The sequence below is a fragment of the Sclerotinia sclerotiorum genome, genomic scaffold, assembly GCF_000146945.2.
Source record: "Sclerotinia sclerotiorum 1980 UF-70 scaffold_7 genomic scaffold, whole genome shotgun sequence".
In the NCBI taxonomy this organism is placed as follows: domain Eukaryota; kingdom Fungi; phylum Ascomycota; class Leotiomycetes; order Helotiales; family Sclerotiniaceae; genus Sclerotinia; species Sclerotinia sclerotiorum.
Window position 1 is genome coordinate 143,593 of NW_001820829.1, and position 16,211 is coordinate 159,803.

At 43.7% G+C, this 16,211-nt stretch overlaps 6 protein-coding genes across 6 annotated transcripts; 2 read left to right on the forward strand and 4 right to left on the reverse strand.

The window, feature by feature from the left end:
- Nucleotides 1–178: 178 nt before the first annotated feature.
- Nucleotides 179–581, reverse strand: SS1G_05665 (predicted protein; the record flags this gene model as incomplete). Its single annotated transcript, XM_001592694.1, has 3 exons — nt 179–235; nt 363–416; nt 543–581. 3 exons carry the CDS (start codon nt 579–581, stop codon nt 179–181), a joined length of 150 nt encoding a protein of 49 aa, XP_001592744.1.
- A 562-nt stretch (nt 582–1,143) lies between these two features.
- SS1G_05666 (hypothetical protein) lies at nt 1,144–3,154 on the reverse strand (the record flags this gene model as incomplete). Its single annotated transcript, XM_001592695.1, has 6 exons — nt 1,144–1,764; nt 1,825–2,159; nt 2,209–2,409; nt 2,461–2,508; nt 2,561–2,664; nt 2,703–3,154. The coding sequence occupies 6 exons, from the start codon at nt 3,152–3,154 to the stop codon at nt 1,144–1,146; spliced, it is 1,761 nt and encodes a 586-aa protein (XP_001592745.1).
- Nucleotides 3,155–4,286: 1,132 nt separating this feature from the next.
- SS1G_05667 (hypothetical protein) lies at nt 4,287–5,638 on the forward strand (the record flags this gene model as incomplete). Its single annotated transcript, XM_001592696.1, has 2 exons — nt 4,287–4,600; nt 4,657–5,638. 2 exons carry the CDS (start codon nt 4,287–4,289, stop codon nt 5,636–5,638), a joined length of 1,296 nt encoding a protein of 431 aa, XP_001592746.1.
- A 687-nt stretch (nt 5,639–6,325) lies between these two features.
- SS1G_05668 (hypothetical protein) lies at nt 6,326–7,492 on the reverse strand (the record flags this gene model as incomplete). The annotated part of the gene is made up of 3 exons (XM_001592697.1): nt 6,326–6,862; nt 6,922–7,039; nt 7,218–7,492. The coding sequence occupies 3 exons, from the start codon at nt 7,490–7,492 to the stop codon at nt 6,326–6,328; spliced, it is 930 nt and encodes a 309-aa protein (XP_001592747.1).
- A 1,448-nt stretch (nt 7,493–8,940) lies between these two features.
- On the reverse strand, nt 8,941–14,832 carry SS1G_05669 (hypothetical protein; the record flags this gene model as incomplete). The annotated part of the gene is made up of 18 exons (XM_001592698.1): nt 8,941–9,492; nt 9,632–9,732; nt 9,793–9,866; nt 10,104–10,465; nt 10,523–10,626; nt 10,689–10,828; nt 10,880–11,202; nt 11,390–11,465; nt 12,003–12,329; nt 12,547–12,963; nt 13,014–13,072; nt 13,131–13,190; nt 13,292–13,600; nt 13,676–13,750; nt 13,830–14,031; nt 14,226–14,270; nt 14,334–14,387; nt 14,687–14,832. The coding sequence occupies 18 exons, from the start codon at nt 14,830–14,832 to the stop codon at nt 8,941–8,943; spliced, it is 3,426 nt and encodes a 1,141-aa protein (XP_001592748.1).
- A 586-nt stretch (nt 14,833–15,418) lies between these two features.
- Nucleotides 15,419–15,775, forward strand: SS1G_05670 (predicted protein; the record flags this gene model as incomplete). The annotated part of the gene is made up of 2 exons (XM_001592699.1): nt 15,419–15,606; nt 15,673–15,775. 2 exons carry the CDS (start codon nt 15,419–15,421, stop codon nt 15,773–15,775), a joined length of 291 nt encoding a protein of 96 aa, XP_001592749.1.
- Between the last annotated feature and the right edge of the window lie 436 nt (nt 15,776–16,211).

The following is a 16,211-nucleotide window of genomic DNA, read 5'->3' on the forward strand; positions in this document are numbered from 1 at the left end:
TGTTTGCTGTGTAATATTTTCAGCTTCTCTGTTTAGAGTAGAATAATAAATATCTAAAATATGACATCTCTCTATTAGATATCATTATGGTGTGGATTGAGTTTGAATTCTAAAGAAGAGTATTCGGACGGAAAGCGATGGCTTGGAAGTTCTTGAGGGTTAATTGATATTCTTTGATCTAAATGATATCGATGTCATTTTCTATATGCATGCTTGATGCAACATCGACGCAAGACTAACATCCATTAGGTAGTTAGAAATGACAAAACAACTTCAAGTGCCCTTTCAGCGAGATGACAAGTAATGGCATCTACACAAAAATTACAAAAAATACTAACCATTCATTCTAGATGCCTACTTACCACTTCAGCCATCTTACACTCTCTAGCGCGGTTGAGAAGATGCAGTCCTGCCATCTATTAACCTCCTTATTTTTATTAATCGATACGGGCGTTTAATCCGTGTAGAATCACATAAAATCAATCCCGAAGAACAAGTAGCATATACAGGTGGAGTGCAAAGTGTCAAAGAAGTGAACATACCAGTCCTGCTAGAAAAGTAACGAATACTCCGATAACCATTTTGAAGCACATCCCGCCACTACTAACAATTTTTACCTTTACCCGCAGCCATTTTCCCGCTCTCGAGAGGATTGCCAACAGCTGGAAGATGGATATCTACAGACTACTAAATATAATTCTTTTTCAGTAGAAAAGGAGTTGGAAAATGCACTGTGTAAACCAAACTGCATCTACCCGAAGCTACCGAGAATTCTCACATTCAAGCTTGATATGACTTTACTCCCGAATGACTCTCAAATTTGCGTTGTAGAGATATGTTTGGTAACTCTATAGAGTATTTGTTAACTAATCCCAATAGTCTGCAAAGGAATCTTGCAAATTGATGAACATGAGTATCTTAACATTTTAGGGTGATTGAGATTAATATTAATAGTATTATTTATTACCGGTAATGAGGTAGACACTCCTACACCGGGTGCATCTAACCTTCCATACTTCCAACAAAGTCAGTAACCATGAGTTCCACAACTCCACTGATGTCATACAGAAGCGGAAAAAAAGAAAACCCCATTCATACCACATGCCGTCATCAAATCATAAGACACCACCCACTGCCCAGCCCTCAATTCTTCTCCGCGGACTCCACACCACCCCTCTTTCCCTCCTCCTGCAACCCCTGCAACGACTTATGTTCCACCTCCAACGAGTACCCCTTCACAAAAAGACTCGACACCAAAGCCGCTCCACACAACGCACACATAACCAACCAAACCATTTTCAACGAATCAGCATACGCCTCCTTCAACTGACTTTTTTCCAATCCCTCCTCCATATCTTTGATCAATTTCACCAACGCCGTAGCATCTTTACTATATTCCGTAGCCATATCCTTCAATAACGGATAAGAGAGAAGATTTTCCCTAATCCGATTTTGGAACACTACGCCCCCGATAGCAACACCAATAGCTTGACCAAATACACGATCAAAAGCATAGAAAGCAGCTGCGTGAGCGGCATCTTGAGGCCGGGAAGCCGCTTGGTTTCCTAGTGCCATGGCGGGGAATAACATACCTGTACCGATTGAGATGGGAACGTTGAGGAATATCCATTGGACGATTGAAGTAGAGGGTTTGAGGAGATAGAGAAGACCTGCTCCGAAGGTTGCGAGGGTCCAGCCTGTCCAGAGGGCCCAGCGATATCGACCAGTTTTGGCTACTAGCACGCCGACTATTACTGACATTGGCTAGTGGATGTTAGTTGAGTCCTGATCATGTGAAGTATAATAATGATATGAGGAACTTACAGCAACGAAACTAGTCTCGGGTAAAACTGCTACACCCGAAATGATCGGTGTGTACCCCTGAACAGCTTCATAGTATAAAGGAAGATAGTACAATAAAGACCAAAGAACCATTCCATGAACCATAGTTTCGAAATATATAAATATCGTCGACCATGTACTGAAAATGCTGAAGCGAATAATAGGTTCTACATTATCAGATGATAAGAGATCACCTTCAGAATCAAATGCTCGATCCGAGAGACGTTTTTCGTAGAATGAGAATCCGACGAGTCCTGCGACTCCTGTGAAGAGAGGAAAAAGCACTCGCCATGAATCCCATGCGTACATAACACCACCTACTTTTGGGTTAGCAATATGCGATACGGAACTCAGGGAAATTCATACCCCATGTAATAGGAATTAAAAAAGAAATTGTCGAAGAGATAAAGATGACAGAGCCAAACCAATCAAACCTCTTAACTTTTGCTAATAGGTTTCCGGGCGTACGTCTAATTTTGAGGAAAAGAATGATAGCTATTGCGCCTGATACGATGATAGGGAGATTAATCCAGAAAATCCATCTCCAAGAGACATCTTCCGCAAAAGCTGTAGTTCATTAGACTAACTGCACTCTCGAAAGTATGAGTAGAAACTTACCACCACCCATCAATGGACCTCCCACACTCCCAAAAGCCCAAATACTACCTATGTATATAATTAGTTGATGTACTTCATTGCCTATAAGACGAAAACATACCCATATAACCAAAATAAGCACCCCTCACAGTAAGCGGCACCAAATCCGTAACCAGAATCTCGCCCAAAGATAGAATTCCTCCCCCTCCAATTCCCTGAACACTCCTACCTACAAGCCTATCACCGCATCAGCAAGTACACACCCAAGATACCAAATATCTACAAACATCAAGGTAAAACTATCCGCAACAGCCGCCAAAATCGATCCAATACCGAAAAACAGTGCCGAGCCGAGAAGTAATTCTTTTCTCCCGAAAACATGACTTAAACCCGCAATAACAGGTTGAGAAACTGCACTTGTGAGAAGGAAACTCGTTCCAGACCAAAAGGCTTCGATGGCTGTTCCTCCAAGCTTGGAAGTTATGATAGGAAGAGCGATACTAAGGGATGTAGCGTCGAGGGCAGCGGCAAGTGTAATGAGACATATGGAGGAAAAAGCGAGGATGAAAGCGGTTGTGGGTTTGAATTCGATTTTGGGCTCTGGTGTTTCGGTATCTGTGGATGGTTTTTCGTGAATACTGATGGGAATTTTCGAATTATCTATATTTGAAGGATTTTGATGTGTGGTTGTGGAAGTTTCCATTGATTCGACCATGGTAAGAAGTTATAGAATGTGTGATATAGAGTCTGATATGAGATATGAAAGGTTTGATAGATAGGAAAGAATTGCCGCTTGATCAGAAGATAGAATTGACTTTATCCATAGAGATTGGAAGTAAATAAAAGCATACAAACTTGGGCATCCTATTCTTATATACCATAATAGAAGCTCCAGCCAAGCCATTCATGAAAAAGAAGATATATTCCAGCTAGATCCCTAGCCATCATCAAAATATTCGTATGAAGATTCATCATCGCAGGAGGCAGAACCAAAAACTACGAGCCTACCAACCAAATCTCACCACACCAGACCCACTCCAGGGTTCCATGGAGTTTGATCCTCCAACCCAACGATCTTAAAGCCTTTTTCAGCAGCCACAACCCGGCAAATAAATATATAAAACAATAAGTATAACGAGTACAACGGGTTCATTATTGTTTTCAGCCCCGAAAAAATAAGAAATTAAAGCTTATATAAACAAAAGATAACAATAAAATCCCACATCCATCAAAACATCGATAGACTTTTGAAAACAAAAGAAATCTATCGTATGGAAAGTGGCTGAATATTCAACAGAAAACGACGGATTTGGTGGCCGGAAGAGCCGCAAGAGCCATCTCCATCAACGACCGATGCACTCGCACCTTGTCAAAGACTCTTCCAGACGTAAACCTACGCTGTATACCATTTCTTCCACTCTCTGATGATTAAATCTATATCTCCACCAGACTTCCCCTTCTAACCCTTCAGTTGTACGCGAGATGGAGAATCCGATGAGACGAACGGAGGAACATTGCTCCGTTTCGCTCGTTCGTGAAAACATCCTTGCTGCACGTGATTATCTGCAAGTAAGCTTAGCCAGCTATTAAGTCCGGTCGTATTTCCCGGGAAGCCCATTCGGATGATTCGGATCTGATCTGATCTAATACATACCCGAGCCGAGCAAGGTTGATTAATCACCCATCTCCCTCCCCTATCCTCTCAACACCTACCTAGTAGGCTATCAATCAACCATCTAAGTATTAATGTAAAGACCAACCGCAACATGACGCAACCGCGTCTTCCTCTATCACGATGTCGAATCAAATCAATTTCCGATCTCGCACAACCATTCTGTTATTTCCACATGTCATTTTTGACATATGGATCTCAGATATTGTTTCATTACTTGGAGCCTGGCCCCTTGGGTAGGAAGGAGATGGTGGTTTTTAATATGTGTGCGGGGGCGATGATGTGGTGTTATTTTCGGACTTGTCATGTTGATCCCGGGGAGAAGGGTTGGGTTGATCGGGTGATGATTGATGGGGTTGAGAAGGAGAATCTTGGGAAGGTCGTTCGGGAGGGCCAAGGTGAAGAGATTGAGGAAAAGAATGTGAGGTGGTGTAAGAAGTGTGATGCAGTGAAGCCGCCTAGGGCTCATCATTGTAAAAGATGTAAACGGTTTGTTTCTCGCCTGTAAAACTTTCTTAATGCGGAATTATACTAACTCCTCAAAGTTGCATCCCGAAAATGGATCATCATTGCCCATGGACTAACAATTGCGTCTCTCACACTACATTCCCTCACTTTGTCCGCTTCCTCTTCTATTCCGTCGTCTCCATCATAGTCCTCAGCACCTTCCTCTTCACGCGTCTCTCCTACGTCATCTCCGAAAGCACTCTCCCATCCTACCTGGGACCCTCTACTACATCCCTCACTATGCTCTTCATAATCTTCTGTTCCAACGGACTCTCCCTCTTCGCCATGTCCCTCCTCCTTATGCGCACCATCTACTCCCTCGCTACAAACACATACATGATCGAAGCCTGGGAGATCGAACGCCACGATGCGATTATCGAACGCTCAAAGACGCGCAATATGCGGGGTTATGTATATGCGAACGGGGGACGGAAAGTGCGAGTCGAGAAGGTAGAATTTCCATTCGATATAGGGATTTGGGAGAACATTGTACAAGCGATGGGAACGGCGAATATCTTGATGTGGTTTAATCCCTTTGCGGGAGGACCAAGTGTACAGAGTGCGGGAAAATGGGAAGAAAATGGTTTCAATGATAAAGAAGGCATGTGGCCACCTCCAGATCCGGATAAGTTGGGAAGGAGAGCAGGATGTCATGGAGTGGAAACATATCCGCTGGAGGAGAAAGTATACGGGAGTGTAGAAGAAGAAAGAGATGCTTTTAGAAAGAGACAAGAAGCCGATTTGAAACGATGGAAGAAAGATCATCTAAATACCGCGAGTAACGGTGGAGATGGATTCTATGAAGAAGACGACGATGAGGATGAGGATGAGGATGAGGATGAGAAATACGTGAGTGAGTACGAAGAGGGACTTGATGGAAAAGAAGGATGGACAAATTCCGAGGGTGATAGATTGAGGGATTACGGGGTAGATGAAGAAGTAGATATTATGGATGAGGATGATATACCATTAGGAGAATTATTACGACGACGTAAAGCAAGGAATTTTGAATCGGCTTAGATGGAATAAATAGATATAATGAAATAGAATAGGATAGAATAGAAATGATAGAACCATAGATAGGTTAAATACCGTTCTTCCAAGTGGATTATGAGATCCCCATGCTCGACATTCGTTCCGCGTCAGAATATCCAACTCAAGTTTAAGCATCCAAAGAAAGTCAACCATCAAAGTGATTACGCATCAATCGTTCAATCACTCAACCATCCATCCATAAGTCAAGATTGATATAAATATCAAAAATAAAACTAGTCATTCATTCAACTAACTAATTAACCACAAACCAACCCAAGTCAACTCAACGATTGATTATTCCCCCAGCATTGCTGCTCCAGCCTCAGGTATTCTACCTATTCTATTTGAGGGTATATCCATCCATCCATCCATCATGCATGATCCAATCCCCATTTTCTCATACTAGTAATACATCGTCAAGGATCATAACATCATTCCAATTTTGATTCCAATTTCCGTGGCTTTTGAAACGCCGGAGCAGAAGAAAGAAAAGAAAAATAAAAGAAATGAAACGAATAATAAGAATGGGAGTGATAGTGATAACCCCCTTACTCATGCTGAAAATATGCAATGAAAAATCGAGTCTTCTCCATACCCGAATACGCATGAGCATCGCGTGGAAAATAATCCAAGGATATTGACTCATCCCTCGATCTGCCTTTTCGAAAAAAATTAAATAGCAAAACACGTAGCAAAAACCATGGCGATCATAACCCACCAACCCATACCCTCAGCAACTGTTCTTCCAGCAGCAGAATCCGATCCACCACTCGCAGTCGTCCCATTGGGTAATGTCCCATTAATAAGAATCGTTGTCGTTCCATTAACATCCGCGACATTAACTAATGTTTTGTTCAACGCTGCATAACTTCCATTTCCGATCAATTCATCCAGGAACGAAGCATCTCCATTATCATCACATCCACATTCTGAATATGCAGCGCAGAGGCAAGTGACAGGTCGTGTTTCGGTAACTCCTGTTGTGTCGGAATTTTGACGAGTGTCTAGTGATGTGGATGCAGTATTTGTGGAATTGCGAATGGCAGATTGGTTGCGGAATGTATATGGATTGTGGAATGGATAGCTGTAGGCGCCAAAGAGCCAGAGACCGGGAAAGATGGATAGAACGCCCAGGCCGAGGAAGAGAGGAGCTATTCCTAATGGTGACGGACGTCCGGCTGAATACGGCGTTGCTGCTCCACCGCCATACTAATGTGTTTGTTTGGTTAGTCTTTGATGTGTACAATGTTTTGGGGATGGGCACATACATATCTTCCACCGCCATAAGCAGGTCGTGGTCCGGATCCGCCTTTTGTGACGCCACCTGCGGAAGAAGAAGAGGAAGTTACTCCTCCTCCTGATCCTCCTCTGCCGGAAGATGAGGAACTGCTTTGTCGAGAGTTAGAGCTTGATTCTTTTGAGATTGATGCATTCGCTGCCATGAGAGATTCTGTCCTCTTAACATGTGAAACGCCACCAAATCCCCCAGAAAATTCCTGCACTCCATCTTTCTCCTCTTTATCTCGTCCCATCTCCAAAAATGAAAAAATCTCCATAAACGTACCTCGAAGAACTTCCTCCGCCACCTCCCTTCCCACTACTCGAACTACCACTGCCACCACCTCTTCCGCCTCCACCTCCACCTCCTTTCCGTTTAAACAAATCGCCATCTTCTTTTTCTCTCGAATACCAGGTGAAATCTTCTGTTTCCGTATACGCATGCTCATTCGCATTTGCGTCGCGCACGAAAAGTTCGTTTGAGGGTATATATTGTGGGTGCGAAAATGAAGGGGTCGAGGAGAGAAGTAGCAATGCTACTGTCCAGATATGCGACCTCATGATGAGGATAGTGTTTTTTATTTGCGGAGGTCTGATAGAAGGAGGGTTTGGATGTGTTATATCTATCGTATGGTAATGCGAATGCGCGAAGAGATAACCTTATAGTTTCGCAGAAGGAATATAATGTAATGTAAAAGTAACTATGAATATGAATGTGCCTGTCAAACACCAATTCAAATATAAAATCGTGAAGAACGATAAGTTAGATAAGTAGGAATCCAAATACAACTTTCCAAAAAGTTTCAAAATCTGTCTGCGCTTTGTCTCACCACCGGCAGTTTAGGTAGATCGTCCTTGCTAATTCAGTGAATAATATAATATGAGATGAAGTGAAGTTTACCAAAACACAAAAACCTCCTCAGGGAAATCCGGGGAGGGAGGCAAAGAATATATACAAACCCAGGAACGGTGTAGTAGTACAGTAGTGTAATAGATGTTTAACTCTCCAACCTCTTGCCGTCATTGCATGTCAGTCATGTCGTAGCACAGCCGCCAAGATTCGCCTTCATGGATCGCCTCACCGTAGTATTTGGTCCGATTGCCAGAGCGCAGAGACTTACTCCGGGAATTCCTTTCATTAGGTAGGTATCTAGGTACCTAGGTAGGTAAAATGAATTCAAATAGTTTATTAGAGACTTTACCCGTGTGACCCATTGATGTGATTTCTCGTTTGTCTCTGGTGAAAGAATCAGATCAATGCTAATTAGCACTGCCACCGCCTTTGCAAATATTTCTTTACCGCTTGTATATGTATTTGTGTTTGAATTGGTATTTACAATTAAACATTCGATTTATATATTGCCATCATATTATATTATATCAAATGAAATGAACTGCACTAAAAAAAAGAAGAAATATACGAGACTGCAGCTCAACTACAATTCCAAATCTACTCGATTAAATCATCATACATACAGAGACATCACAATACATACTACCCCCCAGCCCAACCCATAAATCACCCCACAAACACAAATCCCTGTGATCAGATTAGATAAGGTTAGGCAGAAGAAAAGTGGATCATCATGATGACTAAGCTATCCGCTGTATTGAGTCACACCCCTAAGAGGATGAAAATCCATTTAATTATTAATTATTAATTAAAAAACAGACTAAAATATAGAGCCCTTTGTTAATAATTTTAATAGTATTTTATTTTGTTTACAACATAAGATAGTTTGAACCAAGGTTTCCCCAAAGCTATAAGCCCTAGAGTAGATTCTAAAGGGATTCATGATTTGAAGAATGAATTGAAAGACTAAAAGAAGTTCGGAATAGCTTTATTATTGAGCTTGTTTGGTTGCTTCACCAAGTGTTAGATGCAACTATAATGATATAATGGGTCTTATATAAACAGTTCCCCCTCTACGATAATGATAAATCAACCCTCTCCAACCCTACAATATATATGAACCCCATCACCACCTAATTTCCCTAGTCATCATTCCTCAACACGCAGCAATATCACACTTATATGCCACCGTAACCTGACAAGCTAGTGAAATAATATCCCCCGATTGTCCCAAACAACTTTTTCCATTCGCAAAATCCGGAGGACCAACGCTCGAGCATGTCCCCGTCTTCCCACCTCCGCTAATAGCAAAACCTACACCTGTAGTAGCAACCGTATACTTGGAACCGCAAACAGTAAAAGTATCGCCCTGGGTAATACCACCTTCATTACTGAGAAACGAACTTTGACTCGCGCAGTATGTGAGTGCGGATGCGGCGGCAGCCCCTAGTTTGGTGATTTGCTGCTTTCCCTCACACTCCCATTCGTAAACCTTGAAAGTGTTGGTTGCTGCGGAAGTTGAGGCAGTGGTGGTGCTAGTTGTCGTTGATGTGCTGGTTGTTGAGGTTGCACAGGTGTCGGTGCCGTCCTGACCATTTGCGTCGGCGGGACAGGTGAGATCGACTTCTGACCATTCAACACCGTTGTAGATTGTTTCGATGGCACTTTTATCTCTCGACCATGCCAACTTTACAATGTAAGCTTTCAGCTGCAGTGAATTTTGTTAGTTGATACCTGACGTGCATGAAGCAATACGATGGAATGAGTCGCATTGTAGCAGCTGGAGTTGATCCCTTCCTGAGAAGACATGAGAGTTACAGGAATACGAAAGAAGAAAAGCTACTTACTGCTGCTACTTTTAACGCTGGCTTTGACTCAGCTTCGAATTTCTCCCTTAGAGAAGATAGACCTAAAAAGTAGGCCGCAAGCCCTGATACCAAGGGAGCCGCTGGATGTCATTAGCTTGAATTGCTAAAACTTCACCTTCGTAGAAATATTTTGAACTTACAGAAAGATGTGCCGTACTGATACTGAGTACCACCTAGTCCGTTTGGGCAAAAAGTTGCACCGAATACATGTACGCTTACAAAGGTGTCTATATTAGAATATTCCGTCTGAAATCCATTGTTAGCGCTAGTGTCTAAAAGCCTGATATAAGAACCAAATGTGCATATTACTTTGGACCCGTCTAGATCTACCGCCCCTACAACAAGCATCTCGGGTATATCGCTAGCAGCGAACATGACGGGATATTTCCTGACCGAGTCCAATCCTTCATTACCAGACGACACAACAGGCAGCACGCCCAAATTAACAAACTCTCGCAACAAATTGCGCACGTCATCGATCCAAGCATCGGTGACCTGTGTCTCCCTGAAATTTAGAGAGAGATTGACAATCGCCATTCCTGCTTCTGCAGAACCGCCTAAAAGTCTATAGTGTTGAACGGCTACATTGAGGGCAATTAGAAATGTCTCTTGCGATACTTCCGTATGCTGAGCGTCTACATTATCCAAGCCAATCAAGACAGGGGAAATGTTTTTTGAAACTCTAAATCTTTTGGAAGCAATCAGGCTCAGAACATAAGTGCCGTGTGCCATTGGGTCCTCATCCTCGTCGGAGGGTTCGGGGGGTTCACCAGGGCTCATATCAGTTATTTGAGATCTGAACTTGTCAAATTGCTGAGGTGATTTATCAGCTTTGGGTCAAGGGCAGTGCAGATGTGCAAAGCGACTTACGCTATCGGTTGTATTGATATACGAGTCAATTACATAAACCAAGGTTTGGGGCATTTCCTCTTTGTCGTAGATATAGTTACCGTCGTAATCATCTAAATCGTGACCTATACAAAACATGTTAGTTGCATGCGTCATTAATCTTATCACAACCAGAAGGACAGCCCACCTTCCTCCTGTGAGATCATTACAAGCCCAGTCAACGCATCGTCCTGGCGAATCAGTCCGAGTTCTCGAGAGTTGAGTCGAGAAAAATCATCCTGCAGGGTGACATTTCGGGGTGTCCTCTGCAAAACTCTTTCATAAATCCTGTAAAAGTGTAAGTAACTCGAAACTAAGTGCAAAGGAAGGCATTCTAACTTTGGACAAGAAGTAGTGCATTGTGGAGTGCAAGAAGCAACTAGTTCATGATTTGTTACTTCTGTGAGTTGGTCTGGTGTGAGATGCAAGGACCAGAACATGATGCCGATAATTGTAGATGCCTGAGTTGTCAAACCAGTCACTGATTGTGTTCCATAAGATTTGAGTAGTGATATAATAGGATCTGTTCCAGTGGAAGTTGTACCATCCAGTGGGTACACAATATAGAGGTGACTGAATCCATCACCCTCTTCGCCTGTTTCCGGATCAATATTGCATCCGACGGTCTCTTTGGGAGCTTCACAGGAAGTTTTAGTCGCACACTATAATTAGTTAGTTGGCTATGTTAAGTAATCACGAACATTGTAGCTAGAATAGTTAATCTCTCAGTCGTATTGAGATATTGGCCGTAAGCATGATATGGAATATCTTACCACAGCGGCAGGAGCAGGTACGCGACCCTTCAACTTCTGTGGGTACAGTGGTTGTAGCACAAGGTGTATAAGTTACAGTGCTAGGCTCGCAACTTGAAGCTGATGTCGGATCTGGGTCTCCATCACCATCACCAGTACCTGATCCAGGACACCTGCCTCCCTCACAACCAGGATTAGAACATTTCGGATTTGTCAGGGGACAATTCGTCGACATGCAGCCACCCGGTGTATCGCAACCTCCGCCGCATCCAAGAAGTCCGCAACCACCTCCACAACCAAATATACCACAGCCTCCACCACAGCCAAGGATTCCACAAGCTCCACCGCATCCGAAAAGCTAACACTCGTTGCTTCCGCAACCAGTGGTACAGGTAGATTGTGAGGCAGAAGATGAGCTCGAATACGTCAAGACTGATTTTCTTGTTGTCGTACCCCTGGGTGTGGGGGTTAAAATACTGATGGTAGGCATGGGTAGAATAGTGACACCGTGAGAAGTGGAGAAGAAAGTGGGAATTGGTGTTGCTGATGTGGTTGTGGGTAAGGGCAGGGGATTTGAGTATGAGGGGTATGCCGATGGCGGAAACGTCAATTCACTTCCAGGCAGGTTCAAGATGAACGCAGGAGGCATAAAACTTTGTTCCGGAATGAAAGTAGCATGGTTTGCATCACCAGCTGTGATTGTGACTGACCAGAAATTGGTTTCCGTAATGGTGAACGGCTCAACGCTGAGCACCGTTGTCTTGGTGTAAACTGACCCAGCAGAAGATGCCAGCAGCGTGGTTGTGAGTGATGGCCAATTGATTGTTTCAGGACCTGGGAGAGAGGAAGGTGGAATGATCAATGTGCATATACTGTTCCCGTTGCAGCCAAATGGGTCAGAGGAAGGGTCCCAGACAGATGGCGGCAGATAGATGACACCTCCATCACCTGCAGGGGGGCTTCGTGAACAAGCTGTTGGAGGGCAATAATTATGTGTACATGCAAAGTCACATAGCACGTCGTAAGAATCGTCCTCGCTAGCTGTAGGTTAGCCTGTTCCTGGGACAGTGGAAGGCAAAGGCGCTTGAGTACCCCAAGCAAGACAAGTACATGGAGGAGGACAGAAGCCAAGCGCACTGCAAAGATTAATATTTATTCTCCCACGGAAAGACATGAGTCTAAGGCTATATCTCTAAGAGAAAATGCTCATGGTCCTCAACTAGCAACGAAAACAGGGAGAGAATAGTAACTTACCAGCTGAAATCACACAAGCCGATGACATTATCTGGACCTGTACCGCCAACACATGCCGTTGTGCTACCGCCAGAAGAAGAGGTGGAACTGATGCATACATCGGTTGGAGGTGGGTCGTAGCCATACTGGTACACGAATCTGCATAGATCGCTATAAACTGCTTCATCCAGACCAGCCACGGGCACCCCGGAATCGTCGCAAGTATAGGCAGGCAAAGTACCCAGCGCACCTTTAGAGTCACAAGAGCAAGCTATGATTGGGCAGAAACCGTAGCCACAGGCAAAGCCACATAGTCCACCCAAATTTCCTGAGCCTGAACCTGCTGTGCACGCTTCAGGTAAAAATGGAGAAATAGTTGGAATAGACTCTGGTTCTTTGGTAGTTCCACAAGTAGTCGCAGGACAATATCCGTAGTTACTTTAGTATTGTCAATATTTGAAGAACTGTCAAAGGAAGTATAGTCTTACCACGCAAATGCGCAAACACCCTCATAACTGGCGCTCAACCCGGCGGCCGGGTATCCGTTCTATAACCGTGTTAGCACCATCACTATAACAACCATTGCAACTTGCACAATGTCTTACCACGTCCAAGGACTTCGGTAGAGTTCTTTGCGTGCTCATTTGAGTGCAGACGCATGATCCCTGAAGCAGTTAGTGTATATGCATATATATATTGTAGATCAACCTGGGAATATGCAACTCCTCCAAGAAGATAACAACGAGAATAGGAAGACGTTACGCACTACAGGACAATAACCATACGAGCAAGTAAACTGACACAGTCCAAGGAAGTTTCCTGCTCCAGTGCCAGCAATGCATACTTGTTTAGAGAGTGAAGTGGGTGTAGCTGTGACCGTTTCGCCGTAAGCATAGCCTACCCATGCGTTCCAATTTTGGATATCATGTGTGCAAGTAGTGCTGATATCCTTTCCGGTTATCACAGCGTCACCTCGAGATAGGGTGATTGTCACTGCTCCGGTGTAGCCATTCATTGATACATTCCCGTGGTAGATACCAACACCATCGAAAGGAGTTTTTGCCCATCCTCCAAGCTGTCCGCCATGAACACCACCATCAGCTTCTTCTCGTTGTAATTGAAAATTTAATCTAATGGGATGGGTACTTACAACCGTGTTCCCACCAATCGTGACAGTTACTGTTGCACCGGGACCAGAAAGAAGCGCTGAATAGAATATGTTGTCCTGCGCAAGGTCAGGATCAGTTTTGAAGAGGATTATAAGTGTTTTTTTTTTTTTTTTTTTTTTTTTTTTTGCATCGTACCTTGAACAATGTCCCGGTTGGAACTCGACCTGGAATTGACTGTGGGTGTTTCCAGATGTGTCGCCAGTTGCGCAAGAGCTTCCGACAACCGGGTTCGGTCGATACCATCCCACGAGAATTTCCTGGGTAATTGTGGAAATATTGTTTTTGTAGGTATCGATGAGATAAGGTAGAAGTACTCGCCAGCCATCGTGCGGCATATCTAACACGTAGTTGTAAGGGGCCTTGCCGATATCAAATGCATCGTATTGTCGATCATCCAGAGGACCAATGTAATGAGGCTCGCCATAGTCATTCTAAGTAAGGATTTCGACAAACTCGGGCTGAAGATAATTGGCCTGGATCCAACGATCATACCATAGGCTATCACCTCTCCATAGCCAGTTTTTATCGTACCCAGGAAGGTTTGTGAAGAACCAAGGTGAAATTGCCATCATGTAGCTGGACAGGGTCAGCCACATCCACTCATACTGATTTAAAAGAGGGAAAATCCAAAGAACTTACTGAGAAAAGTCACTGCCACTGCCACCGAATTCATCATCAAGATATTGGGCGTAACTGGCATCAACGTATGGACCCATGTCAGTATTTCCCCAGGGCCAAGCTGCCCAGCCTAGAAGAACATCAGTATGTTAAAGCACGGTAGACAGATTGAAGAATTACTAAACAGTCCATTGATTTCAGCACCACCACCCGCCGATAGGGCAGCCTTAGCACCCAGAGAAGAAGAATATGGATAGAACAGACAATTTGTAATAGCCCGGATTTATATCCAATCTATAGCATTAACTGGTCCTTCAAAAGTAGACACAAACGGCTTGTCGCCTACATAGTAATATGCTGAGCTCGAGATATACTTATTGAGAAAAGACAGAACAGTCGATTGAGGCCAAGCTCCGTTGCCAGCATAATCAAAAGAGAAGAATAATGAGAAGCCACTAGCCTCTGCAGCTGCAAATGCGAGGGGCACTTGAGCATCGTTTGTGCTGTCTCCCTGAGCCATGTTGAGTGCAAATGCGTCAATATGTGCACTTTGCGCGAGTGCGATGTTGGTTGCCCAGTCGGCTTGAGTAAAATTGGGAGTATTACCCACCTTGTAGAGGTAATATTATATCCATGATACCATTCTAGCAGATGCACATACTTAGGCACGACGCACAAAATCTTGCAGGTCGAGACGTCAACACCATTTTCATCGATAACACTATATAACCTATACACTACTTACGATGTCTCAACCACCAACATTACTCACCCTTCCCCCCGAGATCCGCCGAAAGATCCTCCATTATGCCATTTACTTCCCCAGGATCATACCTTACCTGCCAAACGCTATACTTGTGTCCAGGCTGCCCCGTGTCTCAAAGAGCCCGTACGCGGACATGATCCCCTCCGACAAGCATACGAGGTTCTACGGCACCAACAAAATGAGCTCAATCTTTGTCGTTTGCCGCCTCTTCCACGCTGAGCTCGAAGAAATATTCTTCACCCGCTTCATCTTCTCATTCCCGCACCACATGAGGCTGGCCACCGTACAAGAGTTCACGACCACGATTAGTCCCCGAGCATGTACATTGCTACGGGAGATAATGGCGATCATCCATTTTGATCTTAGGAGGGATGAATATCCATTGCAGCAACAGGAAGCCTTGATATATTTGAAGAAAAAGCTGCCGGGGTTGAAGAAGGTGCATCTGGGAGTTGGGTTTGTTGCAGAACCGCTCGATGGTGTGCTGGTAAAGAGGAGACGAGATGGGTTTGCGAATATAATTTTTGAGTTTGTAATCAGTTTTGCGTCGGGGATTGAAGTTGTGGTTACTAATAGCGATTCTTGGCAGTGTAGAAAGGATATTATGCAAACTTTTAATGAGAAGGTGGAAGAGCCGATGGGGAGCTCAAAAATGAAGACAGTGGACTATGACATAAAAGTTTTGAGCGAGCAGTGATAACCTCTGCCGTTCCTGCTCCTCTCTCTTCGGAATGTTTGATTAGTGAATGCTGAACGGTGTGGACCATCGGCTATAAAAACTCATTTCATTATTAACTATATATCAATTCTGCACTAGTCTTTAATCTTATTTCTATAAATACCTAGGTAGATAAATCAACAATACAAAAAATCTAGAGGTAACCTCATACGCTCAAAATCTAAAATACAACCACATGCTCCCAATCAGCTCCTCAAATCCCCGCCAGATTCCCATTTCGACATGCTGCACGTGATGCGGGGTAAGCTAAATGACTAGGCAGCACAGCATAGATCCGATCTCTTGAGGCACAACCACAACCTGTACATACCTCCTGGGTATTTTATAATGAAGGAATTTTTGATTGATCATTAAGACACACTACATAAAGATCTACCGTCGATACTCGCAAATT